Source organism: Balearica regulorum, chromosome 1, assembly GCF_011004875.1.
Source record: "Balearica regulorum gibbericeps isolate bBalReg1 chromosome 1, bBalReg1.pri, whole genome shotgun sequence".
In the NCBI taxonomy this organism is placed as follows: domain Eukaryota; kingdom Metazoa; phylum Chordata; class Aves; order Gruiformes; family Gruidae; genus Balearica; species Balearica regulorum.
The window spans coordinates 86662346-86684810 of record NC_046184.1 but is presented as its reverse complement, the minus strand read 5'-3'; the positions used below and the strand labels follow the sequence as shown (position 1 = coordinate 86684810).

Sequence of the window (22465 nt, the reverse complement as noted above, 5' to 3'; positions counted from 1 at the left end):
GAGGGCTTGGCTCATTTAACTGTGCTTCTGTATATCACATCTTCATTTAATAATTGAGATTAATTTATTGCAAGAAAAAGTAGCTCCTGATCAGTCATCCTCCTGTTTAAGAAGCAGTATGAGGTTTGTGTCGCATGCCCAGCTGGTTTTGAAAGACACTTACTGAAAAGAAAGAATGTAATACCTGAGAACTAAACATATAATATATTGTATGGCTGCTAATCCTTGTTAGGTGTGTTTGGGTATAGGTTAGGAATCAATGACAGATTCATTCTTTTGTGTACATTACATATCTCGCCATCAGAGATGCCCTGCAAACTGCTTTCTGAGGTTACGCCTGTATTGCATTGTGTTGCCACGCTGCCATTTCCAGGCAAAGTGTCCTGTGCAGAAGTAGGAGGCTCAGAAGAGGGACAACCTGGGAGTGGGCATTTGAATTCCCTCTTCTGTACAATGACTCTTGAGGAAACTCTAGCAACTGACTGGTCTGTTAATCAGCTGGCATCTCTAAATTGTCACTTGTGTGGGAAGAGGGGTGCGCTCCTTCCCTGTTTCATTGCAAGGTCAAATGGGTTGGTGTGATCTGGTGAGAAGTGAATCTGGCTATTGCTGCTTCCCAGCTGACAAGTTCGCTTGACGAAACTTGAGGCAAGTGTGAGGGCTGGCAAAGGAGGACAGACGTCACCTGATGTGCGTGGTACCTGTGATGCAGAAGTGGTTCAACCAACTTGCCAATTCTGTGGCCAGGGGTAGCTTAGAGTGTGGAAAAATATGTCAACCTAACCTGGCCTTTAGGTGGAACTCAGAATAAACACCACAGCTAATCCCAATGAATGTCTCATTCTGGTTGATGACGTTCTTCCCCTCTGAATTTCCCCTGCAGTTTCACTTGAGTGGAGTACATGTTCGTGTCCTATGATTCATGCTGTGGGACTGTGCGCCGTCAGGCAGTTGCTGTGCTCTCTTTCGGAGATACCTGCCCTTTAGTTGTGGATGAAGGATTCTGCTTGCAGAGGCAGTGGAATGCTCTATGATCTTTGGACCAAAGGTATTATTTAAATAATTGATGTTGTTTAATTGTTATTAAAGGAGCTGTTTCTGGATGTTAGAGCAAAATGATCCCTGAATCATAAAGTCATAGTTCTCCTGAAGATCTTAGATATAATAAAAGGATGTTACTGAAAGAGGGGATATTGGGAAGGAATACAAAATGCATTCAGAAATAAAAGATTAGGGAGACAGAGGGTTGGGGTTTTTTTTAACATAATAATAACATAATTAAATGACAAGCCCAGAATTTTTAAATGTAACTTGAAGCATTGTTCTAAATGAATGAGCAATAGAAAAAATTTAGCAATTTATCAAAACAGTGCCACTTTGTAGCTGGAGAAGCACAGGACAAACACAAGTTGCCTAGTAATGGTATGTTTTTAAAATGTATCCCTTGTTGGATATTTATGTGGTCGTATGACTTAGTATTCGGGTGGAAGGCATCCTAGAATTCTCTGACCTTGCCACGTTAAGGGAAGTTTCTTAAGTTGTGATTTCCTTTGATAACACTTGTTCAAATCAACCTGTGTTTACAACACAGGAGAAGGCTGGTAAACGCATTTTTAGCAGAATTTCATTTAGAAATCTCTAGGATAGCTTTCAGGTCAGTGGTGGAAAGTCTTAGTCACAGATGTCCTGTCTCCAGGAGGCTCACAGCACTGCTCATGGAGCTACTCAGTGTTGCAAAGGGGGGAAATTTTAGAAAAATTCCCTACGCTAGAAAAGTCAAAAGAGTAGGTTACTAGTTCAGTGGTCAGTTTTGTTTTGAGTTCATCGTGCAACATGGGGTGGAGAGTCTTCCCATAGAAGGTATGTACCTGATATAAGAAAATCAACTCAGTACATGTAAGAACATGTAAGAAAGGAACATTTTGAAAGGAAATGAAGGGCAGTGAAGGAACTTAGGAGTCAAAGAGCACAGTGTCTTTCAAAAGACAATGACTACATCCAAAAATGAAAATAGGAAAAAAGAGACCAAATGAAACCCCAAGCAAGCATAACAAATACAAAGCTCTTGTTTACTCCCAAGACTTCCAGGCTTCACTGTGTGTATTGGGTTTTCATATGCTGGATTCACATGCTGGATTGGGAGGAACAAGAGTCAGAAAGCACAAGCCAATCTCAAAATAAGTCACACAGGGCTTTCTGGCTATTGCTCTCAAAAGTAAAGGGAGTGAAGTTGCCTCTTTTTCCCAAACATTGATCTTAGGGTTCTTCAGGCAGGAATCCACCTGTACTCAGCCAAATGAGAACTGCCTCATGACTTTCCTCAGACTGGTTTGGGCCAAACCAAAGCAGTCATGAATAGGACCAGTGAAGTGCATGTATTCATATGGTTTCTTCTCCTTTCAGTGATTGGACTGGAGATATAGTAAATAAAGGGTTGAGTGTGACTACTGACTGCATACTGACATAATTTCAATTAATATACTTCTCCATTTTTCATCTTTGACATCCACACATGATTTGTAATTGTGAGTCATGGGCACATCTCCAGGAATGGCTGACAAAGCCTCAAAAAACAAGACAGACACGCTACATAGCGATAGCCTTATTTAGCAAGGGAAAATGGTTACCTCCCTGTGGACTGACCTCACATAATTCTGGGTATCAGAGATAATTTTTAAGCCCTGGGTCTTCAAACCACTCCCATCTCATCAGTTATCACTCGCATCGTGACAAAAAGTGCCACTTCCACATCTGGATGCAGCCAGCATCTGAAGAGAAAAACCACACATCCATCCACAGACCCACAGTCCTCTGAAGTGGAGCAGAGTGCTTGTGCACTGGGCCTCGGTCACGAAGAGGGCAGTTTGGTCTGCACCATTGCCAGCAGTGGGACATACCCTGAAGCAAAGTCTATCTTTCCCCTCTTACCTAGTCCCCTTTGACTGCTAAACAATTCTGGGACATAACCAGACGTCCAATGGCCTGTAGATATAAAAGAGAATTGAGCGCAGAATTTGTATTTGAATATGCCAAAGAAATGGCGTAAGCAGCCAACACAGAGGCTGTGTAATTCTTCCTCTCAGTCTTCCAGACACTGGCTCCAAGGATTTGTATTTGCTGGTTAAAGGCATCTTGTAAAAAAGGGGAAGAGAAGCTGCTTGCAGCACTGAAGTTTTAGTGGCCCGATTCATGATTCAGCAACTCTCTCTAACGCAGCTAACGTGAGAAGCAGCTTGTCACACTCAGTGACCTCCCACTGCAGGGAATGTGGGTGTACACCCCTCTGCAGACTCATGGGATCCTTCGTCATGCAGCCATCCCCAGGAACACGCCTCCTCCTGGAAGACAGCAGCCAGGAAACCATGTTGAATCTTTGAGACTTCCCTCCTCACAGCTCCAAATCCAATCTGTAAAGAAAAACAAGGAGTGTTAGCTGGTATTTTGCCTATGTTTTATTTCTCTCTCTTACTCTTATTTTCAGTTCCGGTTTTGGTCTTTGCTGCTGTGAGACAGTCATTGCAAGACATGCCTAGCTATAGCAGTACACTCTCTCTACTTCATTTATGTTTCCAGTTGCTAAATTGTTTTAATTTCTCCTCTTACACACCTGCACTGGATCAAAAAAAATAGGGCTATCCTTTTTTTTTTCACTTGACTGGAAGCAAAAATTCTTATTCATAGGAGGGAAATATAACTGCTGAGGAGTTTCTGTAATTTTCAGTGACTTGGCACAGGCAATTTTATTTAGGCAATCAGTTGTGTGGTTTAACTCAGTGGGGCCCCACCTAGGAGGAAAACCCCTTGATAAAAGTTCAGTATGTAGTAGGGCAGCTGGAACAGAAAGAGAATTACATCTGTTTACAGCAATGGATTCTGCACAAGCCTTCCCTCCTGTTCTGCTACAACAGGTGGATCACAATTATCTATATCCTCTGAGTCATTTGGGCTTCTTCCTCTTCTTTCCTAAGAAAAAGCAGGATGAATCTGGTCTGGAAAAAATATTATTCACAGTTCCATACGTTATAGCACACACACACAAAAAGCATGTCAGTGGACTGAGAGGAATTCTGTATTTAACAGAAGAAGAGACTTTTGCTCCCAGAGACATGGGGCAAAGGTAAAGACCAAAGTGTATCAGCTTAAAATAAAACATGACAAAAAATGGGAAACCATGAGGAAGCTGTACTACCAGTCAGGACAGCAGACAGCAGTCTCACTGTTTTTCAGTAGTACGAGAACTGAAGAGTTTTTACATTTGCTCCAGCAAAAGAGGATTCTCTGGAGCTGTTTAAAGGAGGAGAGTGAAGGACCTTGGCAGGGATGATGTGGAGGCTTCTCCCAAATATATGGAAAGGGGGCATGGGAAAAACACAAAGCACTGCTAAAATGCAAACCAGCAACCACAGGCCAGTCAGATGCAGGTGCCGTTCTCTCACTGGGGCATGGGAATGACATTTGGGTCTTTACCAGCATTACGGGCCCTTACACCACATGAACCCAAGCAGCCACAGAAGTGTTTTGCTTATGAAATGAGTCATAGGGTTTTTTTTCTTTTTTTCTAAACAGATACCAGTTTTTCTTGACCACAAATTATGTGCTGTTTAGCCTCAAGTTTTTAAACCACATAGGATTTCTCTCAGTTATCTTTTACCGTCGTGAAGTACAGGTTCTTGTTACAAAACTGAAGGACACACACTTCATCACTTCTGGTATCTGACATCATCGCACCATCTCCCCCACCTCCTCCTTCTGTGTCACCCTCTCCTCCCCCTCTACTTTCAATTCCTTCATCTTCTTCCCCACACTGCCAAGGCCAGGCATGCTCCCCATTCCTCTTTCCTCTGCACCAGACGTTTTGGGTACTCATCCTGTCCTTTGCACCCTGGGGGCTCTGTGTTCCTCCCATGGCATACCCTGCCTGCAGTAATCTTGCGCCACATCGCCTTCTCTGTAAACCAGAGATCTGTCATGGCATGCATCTTGTTGCTAAGGGCTATGAAGCACACAGAAGTCCTTGCACCAGTCCACGGGAAAAGGTGAGATTAACTTTCTCAATAGGCTCTCTCTTGCTAAAACTTCTTGGTTTACCACTTCTTTGGGAGTACTGGAGAAGGTACTGGAGTGTTTTCAACCTCTAACATATTTCTTTAACTGTCCCTTCTTACAGCATCATGGAGGTCTGCATATTCTTCCTTTATGCTATGATACTTCTCCCAGGTAAAAGGTGCATTTTTAATTGTAAAAACTGTTTTGATCATTTGTGTCCTGCTATGTGATTCTTTCTCATCTACTAAGCAGCTCATTCCTTAGTAGTAATTAATCATTTCTGTTGCACAATCAAGATCATATAGTCTATGTGACATGTATTTAAATTGTGTGCAGGGACTCTATAAAATATATAGTAAGTACTTTCTCTCTTCAACTTTATATCTTTACATTACACTTATTTTATGTTGCTCTTAAATTTTCAATTTAAATCTATCTTTAAAATGTGTGTATATTACTTCTGTATATCATGGAGAGCAGTATTAAACTGAAAACTGGCAGTTTGATATGGGACAACTGGAGTTTTAGGCAGCTGCAGAGATCATTTTGCAGTCTGGTGCTCTGGAGGAGCAGTCAAAACTTTACACCAGGAGAGAGACTGTAAATCTTCTCCTCCTTTTGAACACAGCGGAGGTGTTTGTATCTTTGGGGACAGAGGACTGCATTTCTCATTCCAAGAAGAGCCTGTCCTCCCAGCCCATTGCCACCCATAATGATAGGTACACGCACTGATGAAAGTGGGAGAAAAATCATCCCTTGTGTAATATAGTTTCATGCTTTCTTTGCATGAAGGCATAATTGTGTTTATTGACTATTTCTGCTAACAAGATCAGCAACAGAACAGTTAAATCTGACATTTAATCTGTCATTAAACTCTAGATTAATTACAGAGAGTTAAATCTGACATTTAATTTGTCATTAAACTTTAAATTAATTCTTCAGTGAGACTGAAAGTATTCACCTGTTTCTGACCTTCTGGTCACATATTCCCTAGACACCAACATTTACCACACAGTGTGCACTTTACATTTTCTTCAAAACTGCAATGCTGTGTTATTTTGTTAGGAGAATGAACTCAACTTTTTAAAAATAAATTGTGCAATTAACTCCTTTGTGGCAGAATCTCATTACACTCAGGATACTACATACAAAATGGTTTGGACCTTTTGCCTGCATGTAAGTTTTCTAAGATATAGACACTCACAACTTCTGTGTGGTAGGCCTTCCTTGGAAAATAAAATATAGGAAGAAAAATAAGAAGCAGTTTTATGACAAGACTAAGTGAGTCAGTTTGAAGAAATATGTGTCCTTTGATACTTCGTGGGAGAAACTGTGTCTAAATGCTGGTGTTTTCATTGCTATTGTTGTTAAGTGTTGCCTCTATGAGTGCAAATACTTGGTGTTCTTTTGTAGCTGATGGAAATCTTAATTTCTTCTCTCTCTTTGTCTAAGGTATTGCTGCCAGTGTGCATCAGGTGAAGTCATTTCTCAATCACACTGCATACCTATCCTGCTATTTTCCAAACTCTCAGAAAACTGACATAAAGGATTTAAGAGTTTTTTGGCAAAAAGGCGCTGTTGAAGTGGTGCACGAAGTATACTACGGCCAAGAAATACATGACAACCTTAGTCCTAAATACATAAATCGCACAAAGATGGATATGGACAAATGGACCTTGCAATTGTTAAATGCAGGAATTGTGGATGAGGGACAGTATACATGTATTATACAGCACAGAGATAAAGGATCGCCAAAGGTCATACACACATCTGAGTGCTTACTGCACATCATTGGTAAGTAATCTTTTCTAATTGTCATCCGGTCCAGGAGTTTTTTGGGGGTTCTCTGTCCCTTTGTTCAGTCCAGAAATGTGTGGTACTGTCTCCAAGCTGCTGAAGGTGTACCTGCACTGGAGCAGAATTTCTGAAAATGGATAACAGCATTCTCAATAGAAAATCCTCAGCTCTGAATAAAAAGTACCCAGGTGGAAGCAATCAGGAGTAGAAAATGAGGCAATAATTTGCTCAATATCACATCATTCCTGATTCCCACCATCATACTTTACAGTGAAAACCATTCTGCTTCTTCCCCTTGCCTCCTGCAAGTTTTATGGCTTTTAGGACTCTGGAAAATATACTTTATTTGCATCTGATGCACTACCTTCTATTAAAAGTAGCAGTAGTTATCATTGTTGGTGGTAAATTACAATTGAAACATAACAGTATTTCTGCAAACACACAGCTATTTTATGATCATATAAATCACAGGGAAAATAAAGAAAAGAGCAGCTCATATGTGGAGGAGTAGAAATTCATATGTTCAGTTAAAGGAAGACTGAAAATATCTCTGAAGTAAAAATGCATGCATTGATGAGATTCAACCTGATTTCTTGCATGGGAATGGAAGTGAGGAAGCAATCTTTTCCTAATGTTTTCTAATATTTTTAGTAATTCCTAATATATTTTCGTAATGTTTTTCTATTTTAAACTGTTCTGTTAGTAACCTTTGTCCACATGCCTGTGTTCTCTCTTTGACTAGGATAGTGCTAATCATTCGTAATAACAGCTTCTAACTTCCACTGGTGTTTTCAGGCTTCAACATACTGCTTCAAAAGAGAACAGGCCATGTGTAACAGCAGTCAAAAATGGAGTACCAGGACATCTGAGCCTATTTAGCTTTGTGCTACCAGCAAGTGTTCCCTTGATCCACAGATAGAAAACCTAAATTGTTAATATTGATTCTCCTAGAATCTACTTGACAAGTATTTGCAGCAAAGTTTTAGAACTCAGTATCAAGGCCTTCAATTTAAGAGATGCTTAGCATCAACCATTCAGTTAATTCAAGCAGTTAAATAAGTTATCAGCTTAGACAACATCTGAGCAACATGTTATAGAAGTCTCATACTTTGGCACTAAAACTCTCCCAGACCTTTTAAGGTTTAACTTAGGAACACTGCTTTAAACTATTTGCTTCTGTATTCCTTTCAAATGACTCTCTGCTCAATAAGCTCCCAAAGGAAGGAGCAGTATAAAATCATATTTTAAAAAACCACAACAACTTAAAAATAATTAGAAGAAAAACATGAATGTTTAAATGTACTTGTGCTTATCTACCGTTTCTTAATTAGAATCTCTTCTCATACCTGGAAGGTTTTTGGTAGTATGGCATGTGACACTTAAAATGGACTTAAGAAAGATTGAGTGCTGTACAAGGGCAGTCGTACAAAGCTATCTAGATCACTTGGTGACCAAGCCCATTCAAAAAATACTGAAGTACCTTCTAATACAGTTTACATGTGTTATTTATATGTATTACATTAGGAAAATAGATAGATGTATATTATACATATTATGTGCAGTGAGGATGATTTATATAACAATGAACACATCATTCTACAGTAAGAAGGGAGGGCTTCATCATGGAAAGCTTTGGCTTAAAACAGGGAAGGTAGGGACCATGGTGACAAGCAGCTTAACTGGAAATTCTGCTGCTATAGCATGGTTCTAGTGCTTCCTTTGGATGGATGAATAAGGGAAGTAGGTGAGACTAAGGAAACTACTTCAAAATATGCACTATTCAAAGAGTTGGGAGTGAAACTGATGTTGGAATAGAGACTTTACAGTTTGTGTCCTCATTTAAAAGGGGATGTTGAAAAACTTAAAAGCATGAAGAAGAGCTCTACTAGCATTATCTGAAGGCTGGAAAAAATACAGTCCAACTGGAGACATTAAAAGATTGATCTGATTACCTTGCAACGCAGAAGACCGAGAAGAGTCTTGTTTTCAGAGTGTGGAAACCTGAAATACTTAGAAAATAGTGGATATTAAAAAAAAAAAAAAAAGGCTAATTAATTCAGTGAAGATATAAAAACAGTGGCTATAAGCAAGTAAGAAATAAGGTACATTGTCATTTTAGAAAACAGAACAAAACTAGGTAGGGTGATTAAGCCATTGAGAAAAATATTAAGGTTTTGATGGATCTGCTCTCTCTCAAGGTGTTTAAATCTAAGCCCATAGCCTTTTTGGACAATGTGCTATTTTTAAATACAAAAGAGTTCCTGAAATATGCTTTTCTGTCAACAATCCAAAGCTCACACATACATAGCCCACACCCTGCATGCAACCAACATCACTTTTCAGTAAATCGAGGTTCTGTAAGCCATAAAACCATAAGTGCTTTGATCAGGATATATTCTACTATTTCCATACTGTCTTTAGTCCTATTGGCACTAAAATAATGAAGTATTTTCAATGAAGTCTTGAGTCTGTTTCTTGGGTTTTGTTGTTCTTTTTTTAACTTGCTGTATGCCAACATACAGTCAGTATTATGTCTACATTTTCTCCTTCTCCTTTTCCATTATAGTCTACTATTTCTACTATGAGCTTTTAACCAAACAAATCCTGGTTGAGAATATTTGGGAGATTATTTAATAGAGAGTATTGGTTAAAAGCTTCCATTTATCATTCATATTTTATGTTTAAATAATTATTTCCAATCCTGTTTCACTAACTATTTCTTGCCTGGGAAACTTGACTTTTTAAAGCAACAGGTATGTTTTTCATTGGCTGGGACAAGTTTCCAATGACACAAAGTAAAAGAACTTGTATTGTAGTCACTTCCTAATAAAAAGCCGAGTTAAGGGAGACCTACTATCAAGTTATTAATCAAGAATTATTAAGAATTAATTTATATGCTGCAAAATGATTATTCATAATACTGACAGAGATCAAGGATATTTTTACCTATGACAGCACTGGACCTCCAACTTAGCCCATCTGAAGTCCCCCAGATGATTTCTTTCTCTACATTTCACAGTCAGAAGTTTGTAGTTTTCCCCTTACCTAATCAGAAGGTCAAGAGTAGGCAGCACTGTGTCCCATTCCTGGTTTGTGCTTAAGCACTGACCTGCAAGCAGGCCAGGTTTGATTATTCTGAGGTGTTAATGGATCTAAAGGAGGTGGCAGAGGCAGAGGCCCATTGTCTGGCTGATCAGACTTAAGTCCTTGAAACACCCTGAGGACAAGGAGCAGCAAGTCTGCATGTATACCAAAACCATAACAAAACCTTCTTGGGATTCCCACTGTTTTCCTGAGAAAATTGTTTAGACTTGCTTCTGCCTGAAAAATTTCAAATAATTGGCAGGAACTGTCACGAGATGTGGTATGTCTGACTCATGATGCTTTCTCTTTGGTCTATTTCAGCCAACTATAGTCAACCTGAGATAGCGTGGCTGCACACTGGGGAACTAAAGCCCAACGAATACTTGAATCTTTCCTGTTCTTCCAGCGGCGGTTATCCAGAGCCCAAGCACATGACTTGGCTAGTTTCACGCGAAAACAAAACAGACAGGCTTATGGGTCCTATGGATGTCTCACAGGATGCTGTAACAATGCTATACAATGTTACTGGCAGGCTGAATATCACAGTTCCTACAAACACCCTCACTAACATTAGCTGCTTGCTTCACCTTGGAGAGCAGCTGGGGAGCCTTCTCTCAGTGCCACTAGGCATAGGTGAGTCTCCTTTTGCCCATTCTGATTTTTGCATGGGTAGGAGCAGGGCACATTGCAGTAGAGCTAGTCACAGATAGCAGCATAGTCAAGACAGGGAAGAAACCCTAAGTAGCAGTAGGAGTTGGTTACAAGGTTTGTATGTTCTCCATCTTGTTCGCCAACAGCCACATCCACCAAATTCCCTCTCCTTTCCATCTGGAAGTCTTACTATAGCAAGGAGACGTCACAGAGAAGGAGGGCTACTGCTGCACAATCCAGAACACAGCCTTGCTAATCCCCTTCCTAGATGCTGCAGTAGCAACAAAGCAACCTGGATGTCTGGATTAGGCAGCAACCAGTCTCTGGAGGTAACATTTAGCTGTTAAGAGAGGTTGCCCCTTCACAGACTCAGAGAACTGTTAAGATTGGAAGAGGCATCTGGAGATCATCTAGTTCAACCACTCTGCTCAAAGCAGGGTCAACAGGTAGCACAGGGCTTTACCCAGTTGAGTTTTAAATATCTCCCAGGATAGAGACTCCCCAGCCTCTCTCAGCAAACTGTTCCAGTGTTTGACCACCCTGACAGTAAAAAAGTTTTTTTCTGATGTTTAGGTGCTTGAGCTGCTATTTTAATCATTCCCAAGAGAGAGGCAGAAGAACAGCAGAGTCCCTTGGATCAGATTTGGCTCACAAACTGCCAAATAGACGGTGCTGAGTTTAAGTGTAAAGGCCATGAAACTTTGACTAGTCTTAGAAGCATTCCTGGTGGTTTTCATGACATTTGGCAGAATCAAGTGCACATTCCAGAATGACTATTTGGGGATTTTATTTTTTTTTTCCGCTGGGATTGTATCTTTTTTCAGACCCCTCTTGGAAGAAGAAGCTGGGGACCCAAGTTCCAATAAGACTTTACTGCTGGATTATCTCAGGGTTCCACTTGACTGATCCTTGCTTTAAATTAAAGCTGTATTTTATTTATCTCCTGGAACAGGAAAACATCCTTTGACATATTTTTGTTTGTAAACTATGGCACAAGCATCAAAATAAAGACAATCCCCACGTGGCTTGCACATGTCTCCTTTAGACAATGTTGAAGGTGGAGAGCTGTGCTTCAACTGACAGGAACAGGGAGCCAAGAGGGAATGGTAGCATTGCAGGAAAGCCTGTCAGGGTAGTACAGGCATGCACCACTACTGCAGATGTAATAGAAGTTTGCTACTCATTCTGAAAAAAGTTCCACAGTGCACTTTTCTCCATAGAAATTTAGCTGAAAGGTTAAGTCATCAATGCTAGACTCTGAGGTCTTTACATTCTAGGATTTTTAAATAATATTAAAATACAATACAGAAGTCTTCTGAGATTTGCACAGCTCTACATGTTGCTCATGGTGTTAATATGGCTATACTAGCTATAGTGCTGCATCTTCCTCTTTCCTATACAATTCTTCTTCTAGCCTCCCTGGCTTTATGAAAGTAGCCACCTGATAAGCAGTGATGGTGGGTAAGAAACTAGGAACTCCACATAAACAAAAGCTTTGTTTGGCAATAACTGAAGCTCTATCAGTTGCTAACCCTAGCAACCAAAACCTCAAAAGCACAATAATCGGAAATAGAGGGAAACTCGTTTGCATTCCCTGCTACTTTCACATCATTAGGCTTTGACCATCATTTCCAACAGATACCAAGTGATAACATAACCCAGGTTCTTCAAACTTGCACAGTAGCACAGAATAACAGTAGCACAGTAGCAGCCTCGTAGACTCTTATATTAATCAAGTTGCTGATCTCTTACATGTTACCCAAACTTCAGAAAGAGTACTTTGCCTTACTGTTGTTGAAGCAGCCATTAAGACTTGGTAGTTGTGCTAGTTATTGGAAATGGCAACAAAGCAATATGTGGATTTATTGACACTATTAAAGCACTATAAAAGCAAAGGATGCTGAGGGCCTTTCCTTAAACTTCCAATTCACATAACTTTGGGATAGATTGTTTAAGCTAACTGTCACCAAATTAAATCATTGCTGTGTGTATCATCTCCTCTGTTTTCTTATTCAGAGATACCAGAGGAAAAAATGGAGCAAGTGAAGATAAATTTCTTTGGCCCACTTATAGCTGTGATTATACTGATCACACTTCTTCTGGGTTTTGTGATATTGAAGAAGAACAGAAACAGTTCATCTACCAACCAGAGTAAGTTATTACTTCTCATGTGGCTCTGCTGTCCCTCAAGTCTCAGGCTTTTCTCTTTGTAATCATCCCTTTACCTACATTCAAGCTGCTGACAGAATGTTAGGTTTCATGGACTTAAGCTAAACTTCCTTGGACAATTTAGTTCCTGCAAGAACTTAGTTAATCCAGCAGTAAGACAAAATATCTTTGTCCTGTCTTGTCCTGGCATCCACTTCTCCCTCTTCTTTGTGCTCTGTGAGACTGCCATGGCACCAGCTTACCACTTTTTCCTGCAGTTTCATCTTTTTTTTTTTTTTCTGTCCATCACCATTTATAAGAAAGGTGGAGGACAGATGAGATGAGATGAGATGAGATGAGATGAGATGAGATGAGATGAGGCTTCCGTCAAGTGCAAATATCTCTGTCACCACAGAGCTGAAGGATCCAAGGCATTGACCCACCACAGGCTGCCCAACACTGGACTGAAAGAATCACCTTGTACTAGGAACAGAATTCAATCTTTGCATTGCATTTCTCTATTTTGTTCCAAGACTAGGTCTCATCAGTCCAGGGTTTATTCTGCACTGAAAGGATTCTCATGCTGACATTAGAATCTATCCTTCCTTATAGCAAGAGGGAAATGCATTCTTCACAGTCAGTCCTGTTACCTTACACAGCCAAGGGTCCTGAGCCCCTCCTCATTCTTTCTCCAAACCCTAAGATAACTGGACATTTACTATCAACTCTTTTCCAGCTCCTATATCTCACGTTTCTGTAAACCACATATTTATCTATTTTAGGTGTCAGTCTAGCAGTCTAGAAGCTATCCAGCTTGAAATCAAGGCCATCAGCCAGACTGCTGACTGGAAACCATCTCTACACATAGCAAGGCCTGAGGTCCCATATTCTTAGATGCTCAGCCAGAACAAGAATCCTCCCCAGGTACCCTACATAACAACATGCAACATTTTGGTCTGATGGCTGAAATCCACTGTCCAGTGTTCCCTGCTTTTATTTTTGCTCCAGAATGGTAGTAAATATGGTGCTCTGCCTGTCTGCGTGACTATCTTTTTGCTGTATCTTTCATTACACACTGTGACATTGTAAAATCCTGAGAGTCAATGAAGAAATCAGAGCTGTGTGGGTTTACAGAAGGGAATGTCTCAGAAACAGAAAGAATTAGGCCACAATCTGTGAATCATAACCATCACTAGAAACATGATCGGAGGCAGGCAATTAATCATGAGCCATAAATGCTTTTGGCAGAGCCAGCGTGGCTTTGTACCAGTAACTTGTAAAGCTTTACAGCACAAAGAGGAACTTCAGGGCGCTTCCCCACCTTCTGAGAAAAGCTGTGCAATTCCTATCAGGCATTTGAAACTAGAAATCACCTGAAGGAAAGACTTGCTTTAAATATAATTTCTGGTTATCTTTTTTTTTTTTACTACCACCCAAGCTTAATATGCCCAGACAGTTAGTACCTCCACACTTTGATCCTGTGTATTCCGACCGCATGCTGTACTAGTTGTTCAGGTGGATGTAGGGATAGAAAATGAAAGCAGGAGGTATCACTCATATGTCTATACATCTAAATATACAAAATTAAGCTAAGCAGATAATGAAAAAATATTATGTAAGTAGGTCATGTTTTAATTTGGTTGACTACATACTCCCTTTCTTAATGTTGCTTCAGACCTTGAAGATAGAGCAATACGTATGCTGTGGTACGCTCAGCTATAGGTATTAGTTTTACCTTTCAGAAAAGATTCTCCATGTCACTCAACATGTGCCAGTTCTCCAATCTTGAATGATCTCTGCACTTTATATTCTTCAACAGCACTGACATCTTTCAGGAGGAAGAATGCAGCAGAATTGTGACAAAATTCTGAAGTCTTGATTGTGTTTGTAGGTCTGACATTTTCAGCAAGAGCAGGGACATTAGCATCACGTTCTCAAGATGAAGTTCAGCTCAGAGTTGCAGTTTGGGGACAGAAATTCTCTATGGTTTCTGCTGGGGACAAATATTCTGTTCTGTTAAATGATGTTGTGAGTTGCTAGATTCCACCTCAATCTTTACTCCATTTTCAAGTGTGTGAGAGAATGTGCTTGTCCTTTTGAGTTAGCTAAACCATTTGGGAGTCAATTTATTAAGCTATTACACTAACATTCCAAATATTTTCATTCAGATTAATATCATTCAGATTTTCTTAAAAGTTAAAGGGTTTATTTTTATGTAAATGTTTATATTTGCTAGCAAACTTATTTAATGACTTATTAAATATATGTCTTTTTCTGTGTTGGTGTTTTATTCTCCTGCCATTAATATTCCCCAGTATATGGGGGAATATCCACATTTGGTGCTGTTGGGGAGGAAATGCTTCCAGAATTATTTCTTGGAAGCAAATGAATAAAAAAGGTATTGCTGCAATGACCAAGAATAGCACAACTGAAGGTTTCATGTATTCATTCATGGAGCTGGATATATGCGTACAACTCTGCATCTGCATACCTCCTTGATTTATTGACCTACACATCTCAAAAATTAGATACAAAATTCCAGTCTGAAAATTTGGCCTTTCAATTCTCTGCTGGAGGGTGTCAAATATATCTCCAGTAGGTCACACAGTCTTCTCTAACTCTTGATTGACATTTGGTTCCTTACATAAAGCATGTGTTAAACTATCAGGTACACTAAATCAGGTAGATACTCACTGGATTTGTGTTGTTTCTCTTGCTTTTTTTAATACATGCTGTAACTAAGTTCATTTTTTTTTCCAACATTTTCCCTTCCCATTCAAGTCATCCACCTCAAAACCTCACTAACAATGACCTCATCAGAACAACAGCTAAATCCTACTTTGCTCTTACCCAAACAACAAGCCATGTGGGTCTTTTGTCTTCCATATGACTAGATTCACGCACATATACATACAGCCTTGAACTCTCAGTCTCAGAACTCTCTTACTAATCCCTGAATCCTGATGTGCTGCTTATCTGGTCAGCTTTATACACTGAGGAAAAAAACCATCACCAAATTTTCATGTTTGTCCATAGGAGAAAAACAGTAACCAGTTCCTCCACAATGGATAAGGTATCTGGAAATCTATGCTAGGACTCAAGAGTCCTTTTCTAGCACATTCACTTAGCACAAAACAAAAATTCCTAGCACTTGGAAATTCATATTTTTGCAATATGTCTTAGTACCTCTGAGGGGCTTTTCACCCTGATACACTGTCTACTATCACTATCAACAGGGGTAACTAGTGGAAAAAGTCACATGGTGGGTTCAGTTTATCTTTTCACAACTCCATTTCATTCTTAATTTGTTCCTAATTGGTGAAGTTGTTTGTTTTCCCCTCCTTGCCATCCCTCTAGGTTAGGCTGCCAACCTCCTTCTATTACCTGATCAATTTCTCTACCTCCTCTTCTTGCTCTTAAAATCAACTCTAATTCCCTCCTGCATCTAAAGACAGTTAAGAGGAAAAAAGCAGATGGGCTTCAGGGAAAATCTTAGTTTGTCTCTATCTGTTCAAATGCATTAATCAGTGCTAGCAGATGTAATCACAGTAGCAAGGCACAAGAAAAATGTAGCTAGCATTTTTGTCCTCCATACAAATACATTCAGATTGCCAGGCTATCTCCTCATCTACTTTGTAGTTTTCTCTTTGACAGCATGCTTTCAGTCATTCAGTGACTCTACAAACATGGCAAGCAAACAAATGAGCATATGCCCACTACATACCACAGCATATAACGGCTTCACTTAAAAACACCATTCCTTTATTTTCAGGCATAACGTGAATTTCAGAAAATGCTAACAAAGAAATGGAAACGGTGTGTGAAACCAATATCCAGTGCCCTAAAGTAAAATTCTGTCATCAGACTTACAGTTGTGAATAGATTGCTTCAGGTTCACTGATTAACCGTCACTGAATCACAGAATAGTTGAGGTTAGAATGGACCTAGGGAGATTGTCCAGTTCAATCCCCCCTGCTTAAGCAGGGTCACCTGAAGCAAGGAGCCCAGGTCCATGTCTAAACTGCTTCTGAATATCTCTTAGGAAGGAGACTCCATGACCTCTCTGGGCAGCCTGTTCCAGGGCTCGGTCACCCTTCACAGTATGAAAGAGTTTCCTTGTGTTCAGAGGGAACCTCCTGGGTTTCAGTTTGTGCCCATTGCCTCTGGTCCTGTCACTGGACATCACTGAAGAGAGCCTGACTCAGTCTCTTTCACACCCTCCCTTCAGGCAGTTACACACATTGATGAGATCTCCCTGAGGCTTCTCTTCTTTAGGCTGAACAGTTTCAACTCACTCAGCCTTTCCTCAGATGAGAGATGCTCCAGTCCCTTCATCATCTTTGTGGCCCTTCACTGGACTCTCTCCAGTATGTTGATGTCTCTCTTGTTCTGGGGAGCCCAGAACTGGACACAGGACTCCAGGTGTGGCCTCACCAGGAAGGATCACCTCCCTCAGCCTGCTGGCAATGCTTTCCCTGATGCAGGCCAGATACTGTTGGCCGCCTTTGCCACGAGGGCGCACTGCTGCATCATCTTCAATTTGTCCACTAGGCCATCCATGTCCTTATCTGCAAAGCTGCTTTCCAGATGGTTTGCCCCAGCCTGTATTGGTGCATGGGGTAATTCCTCCCAAGGTACAGGACTTTCAATTTCCCTTTTTTGAGGTTCCTCTCTGCCAATTTCTCCAGCTTTTTGAGATCCCTCTGGATGGCAGCACAATCCTCTGGTGTGCCACTCCTCACAGGTTTTTATCATCTTCAAACTTGCTGAGGGTACACTCGCTCCCATCATCCAAGTCATTAGTGAAAAGGAAAGTCAGTTAGTTTTACTGCAGATTTCATAACATCAGCCAGTGCTACTGCAACAAGCAATACCTTCCTACAGTTAACAGGTGAGGGGACAGTGAAGTGTTGCACCAGAATATTCCACAGTCACTGCTGAGGAGTGAAAACTAGATTGCAGATGTAAGCCTTTATAGAAATTCAGTTAGACTATAAGCACTAGGAAGTTTTTTTTTAATTGGGTCAGTGGTTAAGACCTTCAATATTATGTACACACCCAGAGCAGAAAATGTATAAAAACAACTGCAGTACAGGAACAGAGTAGGTTTTATCAAGCAAAATACTAACCTGCTCTTATCAGAGTGTTTACTCTGATACATCAAAACCCAGTTTCCCCCTAAAGTAATGCAAAGCAGCTGTTCAATCCCAGAAACCAGCGTTAGGAACCATGGCACATATGTATCTTCTTCCATCAGTTTTCACCACTCCTTAGCTTCCTCCCATTGGCAAAAAGTGAGCAGAAAACTGGATTTAAGGTATCACATCCCGGACATTTATCTGCAGGGGAATTTTGGGAGGCTCACCGTAAATAACCTCTCTAAATCCAACACAAACACCCGAAGCAGCAGCACACCACTGAGGAAAAATGCAGTCGTGTCTTACAATGACGGTCCCTAGTCAGGCCACAGGGCTTGGCTCCCGAGCAAACCTGTGGGTCTCCTCCCACCCAACAAGCCTCCCTGAAGCAGGGAGCCCCTCCAGATGACCCGACCTACGACCTTTATTTCAGGGAAAGACCGCCTGCGCTCACCGGTTGCACTGACACCTTAAAAAAGGAAAAAAAAGGGAAAAAAGAAGGGACGGGCGGTCGTGAGAGCCTGGTAGCCCCTCACGGCGGCCGCCGCCTGTGCCGACCGTTGGCTGGGGGGGAGGGGGGCTGCGCCCCGCCCCGCGGCCGTTGGGCGGCGATGCGCGCGCCTCGCCTGCCCCCTGGCGGCTTTCCCGCCTCCCGCCCGAGGCAGTCAGCCGGCGGCGGCTCCTCTCACCGCACCCCGAGAGGGGAAGAGGCCCGGCTACCCTGACAGACGAGTCTGGAAGTGTTGCTGTCAGAGGGTGTTCGTGGAGAGGTGTAGGGTCACAGTGTCGCAGGCTGGAAGCGACGTCACGTCGTCAGCCAGGAGGTCTCTGGTCCACCCTCCAGCTCCAAATGGGGTTGGCTCTGAGACCAAAGTGAGCTGCTCAGGGCTTTGCCCAGTCAGCTCTTGAAACCTCCAAGGGTGGAAACTGCACGGCCTCACGGGGGGAGCTTGATCTACTCTTTGACTGTCCTCGCAGAGGAAAAATTTTTCCTTACATCCAACCTGAACCACTCTTTCAGTTTCTGGCTGTCATCTCTCATCCTCTCACCATACACCACTGTGAACAGCCTGGCTCTAGCTTCTCAATAACCTCCTTGTAGGTGTTGGAAAGACACAATTCGGTAATCTCTTCTCCAGGCCAAACAAAGCAAGCTCTCCCTCGCCACCCCAGTGCAAGTGCTCCAGTCCCATCACCACCCTGGTGGTCTCCCACCAAACTTGCATCCAATTTATCCACACCTTTCTTGCGCTGGGGAGCCCAGAACTGGACACACTATTCCAGATGTGGTCTAAGAGTGCCAAGTAAAAAGGGGTAGCATCACTCCCCTCACTCAATCTACTGGCAATGCTGCTGTGCATACAGCCCTGGATACCATTGGCCTTGTTTGCTGCCAAGGCACTCTTCTATCATGATCTACATGGATGGAAATCATCTCACCAGCATCTTCCTCCATATTGATGGCATTCTTCTCGTCTTTTCCCCAGCAGCAGCTAGCACTTTTGGAGATGAGGTATTGAGAATCTATGCATTCACTCTGCCAGTCTTTAATTTTGCATTGTAGTTTTCTTGTCATTTCTCCTCCTCTTCTCAGGCCTGGCTCATGACTAATCCCACAAATCTAACCTGCTCTCAACAAGTACTTTGCAATTTGTTCTGCTCACATTTTGGGAACTTTTCATGTAAAACTGGAAGGTACTCAGAAGATACAGAGAAAAAGAGATTTATTCACGTGAGCAGAACTGTAAGGAGTCCAGGCAAAAAAGAAGCCACAGGACAACAAGACTGAGGTTTAAAAAAGAGGAGAAATGAATTGTAAGGTGTGTTTGGAAGTAAAAAGATATTCAGACGATTGAATGCAACAGGGAGAATGGAATTCATTGAGAATCTGGATGATTCAGAGACAGGGACAGAGAGTCTTTATGGCAAGAAGTTCCTTTTTCATGGAAATTACAGTTGATAGAAAGCAGTTTTCCTCTCAGTGAAAATGCTAATAATTCAAAGCATACTTTTACAAGGGAAATTATGATTAAAAGTATTTGTAAAAACTGGGGAAAAAAATTTAGTCAAAGTATTTAATTTCAATAGTGTCAGTACTATACAATCCAAAGAAAATAAAGATCCAAATCAGAACATATAAAATATCAAAATAATCCTTTTTCAGTTTTAATTATTTGCTCCCCCCCCATTTTCTAAAGACAATTTTTGCAAATTGTCTTTAGTATTTTCAAGAGGAATAAAAAAAATATGTTGAAATTTTCTTTTTAATACCTGAAAGCTTCTCTGCACTTAATTTTCTTTATGGGCTGATTTCAACTGACCTAAAGAGAAACACTGGGAGACTGAGCTATCAGTGGATAAAGAGGCCTGATAGGTTTGGTTAGATTGGTCATGTTTCATTAGACATGTATCAATATAAATATGGTGGGGCTTAAGCTACATAGTACAGTACAACTCCGTTGTGTATACTCTTCTCCATCAGCTGTATTTCTTCTATCTATTGGTGTAAGTACAATTTCAAAAATAACAAACAATATGAAAAGAATGGAATTAAGTAATACTGCTAAGAGCAAGAAGTTCAGACAAGAAAAGGCCCTCTAAAGAGTCTTCATGTGGCAGAACTGTGAAAAACCGAGAAGTGTAGTACTAAATCATTTCAGTTTGCACTAGCACTCCATACAATAGAACATCAGCCATCTGAGACATGAAAATGCATTCTCTTACATGCCCCTGACAATTTCCAAGCATTTAGGTAAGTTGAATTGGCACCCGTAGGGGAAGGCTCCAGCATTACTTTCATTATGCACACATAATGACTCCCACTGTGCAATGTAGAGCAGCGCTAATAAAAGTGTGAGGCTGTGTAGGGGACTCATAGTGACGTTTTGCAAAGCACTCTTTTGCCACATTCCCTAGCGACCTCAAGATCTTAAGGAATGATAGCGTTTTCTTGTCCTTATGGCATCACGTAAGGCAGCAAGCAAAGGAGGTGTAAGGCTCTATCAGAATGCAGCAAGTATTCCTGTGATTATGGATTTTTAGCAGCCAACTTTTGCTTTCCCTGGGCATTTCAGGAGGTAAACTGAAGAGCACACGGGACTTAAAGTCTTGGAGGCATTACCATAATTATTTATTGACTTTATATTAAAATGTTACTTACCTATTACTGATCTTCTCTGAGATACTTTGTGTACATTCCCACTCTGGCTATACAAGCAATATTAACTGGAGTTTTTGCCTTGGCAGTATCTGAAAAGTACTTTAAAACCCTTCTCCTTTTTCTTCTCTTTCTCCCCCTCATATGTGCAGGAAAGAAAAAAAAAGAAAAAAGAATAGGGAATGCCCCACCCTTCCAGTCCTGACAGCAGCTCTGCATGTGCCAAGAATACAAAATATTCTGGAAGAAAGCCATCAATATCACTTGAGCTGTTGCGTTGATACCTTCATTGTAGTAGGAGTATCTTTCTTTCTACCTTTCACTGTACACGTCTGAACAATTTGAAGTAAAATAACAGTCTCTGTAATGATCTCACCAGCCCTTAGGTCTCTTTGGCTCAGAAACAAAAGTTACTGGACCCTCCATGGTCTTAGCCCTGTTAGTATGAGAAGAAAAAGTTGCCTGAAATCCAAATTGCACAAGAACCTTCAAAAACATATGCAGGAAAAACATCCAGAGACTAAGTTTCCTCATTAGAGTGCACTTCTTGAATAACCTCTAACAAGTATGTCAACAAATACAGAATCTCCACAAAGATTCTGAGAGGAAAAAAGTGAGATCCTCTGTAGCTCCTGATGAAAAGTTTCTGAGCATTAGGTAAATCTAGATCTTGGTGCATCAGGACCTTCACAGTAGGTCAGTGAGAGAAAATCAGAAAAAAATGCATTCTTTAGGGTATTCTGGCAATACTGCTACTGAATGTATACTCAGCATTCAATGGGAAAATCCACTGCTTTTATTTTAAGCAAGTAGTCCAATATAGCTTGTAGAAATGCAGTGGCAGGAAAAAGTGAGCAAGATTTTACACATGATAGAGAATGCAGATTGTTCTAACATGTTTGTCTAGTGGTCTTCTTCCACTGATTAAGAAAAATGTCTATTATTGAAGAGAAACAAACTTATTCTGTTCCTCATTCTGAGAGCTGAAAGCAGCTGATGTGATTAAGCAGCTGAGTGATAAAGCCACTTTTAACTGATCTTAAGAAGATCTGTGAGAAGAGGCAAAATTCTGAAACTTTGTACTAGAAAATGTAACAGGCCCTGGAACCAACCCTGCATGAACCATGCTGGGAACTAGTAGAAACATCACAGCCTCATCCCTTATCTTTCTGATAAGTACACATAGACCAGCATCAGGAGGAGAACTTACCTGTGTGAGTTTGCGTATTTGCAGATTTGAGTGTTTCCTGCTTCTTTACATGGGAAAGAGTAAAGACATTTGCCTGAAGCTCTATTCTGTTCAGAAACTTCTGCAGCAGACTGCTAGGTAGAATTTATTTTCAGTGAGAGAAAAATGTGGTTGCCCTGTTAGTCCTCCAGCCTAATCTATAATTAAACAACTTGTGTGATGTCTCATAAGGCATAAAATATTAAGAATAATTTT

General features: G+C 40.9%; 1 protein-coding gene across 2 annotated transcripts; it reads left to right on the top strand.

The window, feature by feature from the left end:
- Positions 1-935: 935 nt before the first annotated feature.
- Positions 936-15025, top strand: CD86 (CD86 molecule). 2 transcript variants are annotated; one of them, XM_010302071.2, is made up of 6 exons: positions 936-1048; positions 5168-5217; positions 6499-6840; positions 10249-10560; positions 12595-12729; positions 13509-15025. In XM_010302071.2, exons 2-6 carry the CDS (start codon positions 5172-5174, stop codon positions 13526-13528), a joined length of 855 nt encoding a protein of 284 aa, XP_010300373.1. In that variant the 5' UTR covers positions 936-1048; positions 5168-5171; the 3' UTR covers positions 13529-15025. The 2 variants fall into 2 exon arrangements, with proteins under 2 accessions (XP_010300373.1, XP_075620202.1); XM_075764087.1 differs by lacking the exon at positions 936-1048 and adding an exon at positions 4667-5036.
- Positions 15026-22465: the final 7440 nt, after the last annotated feature.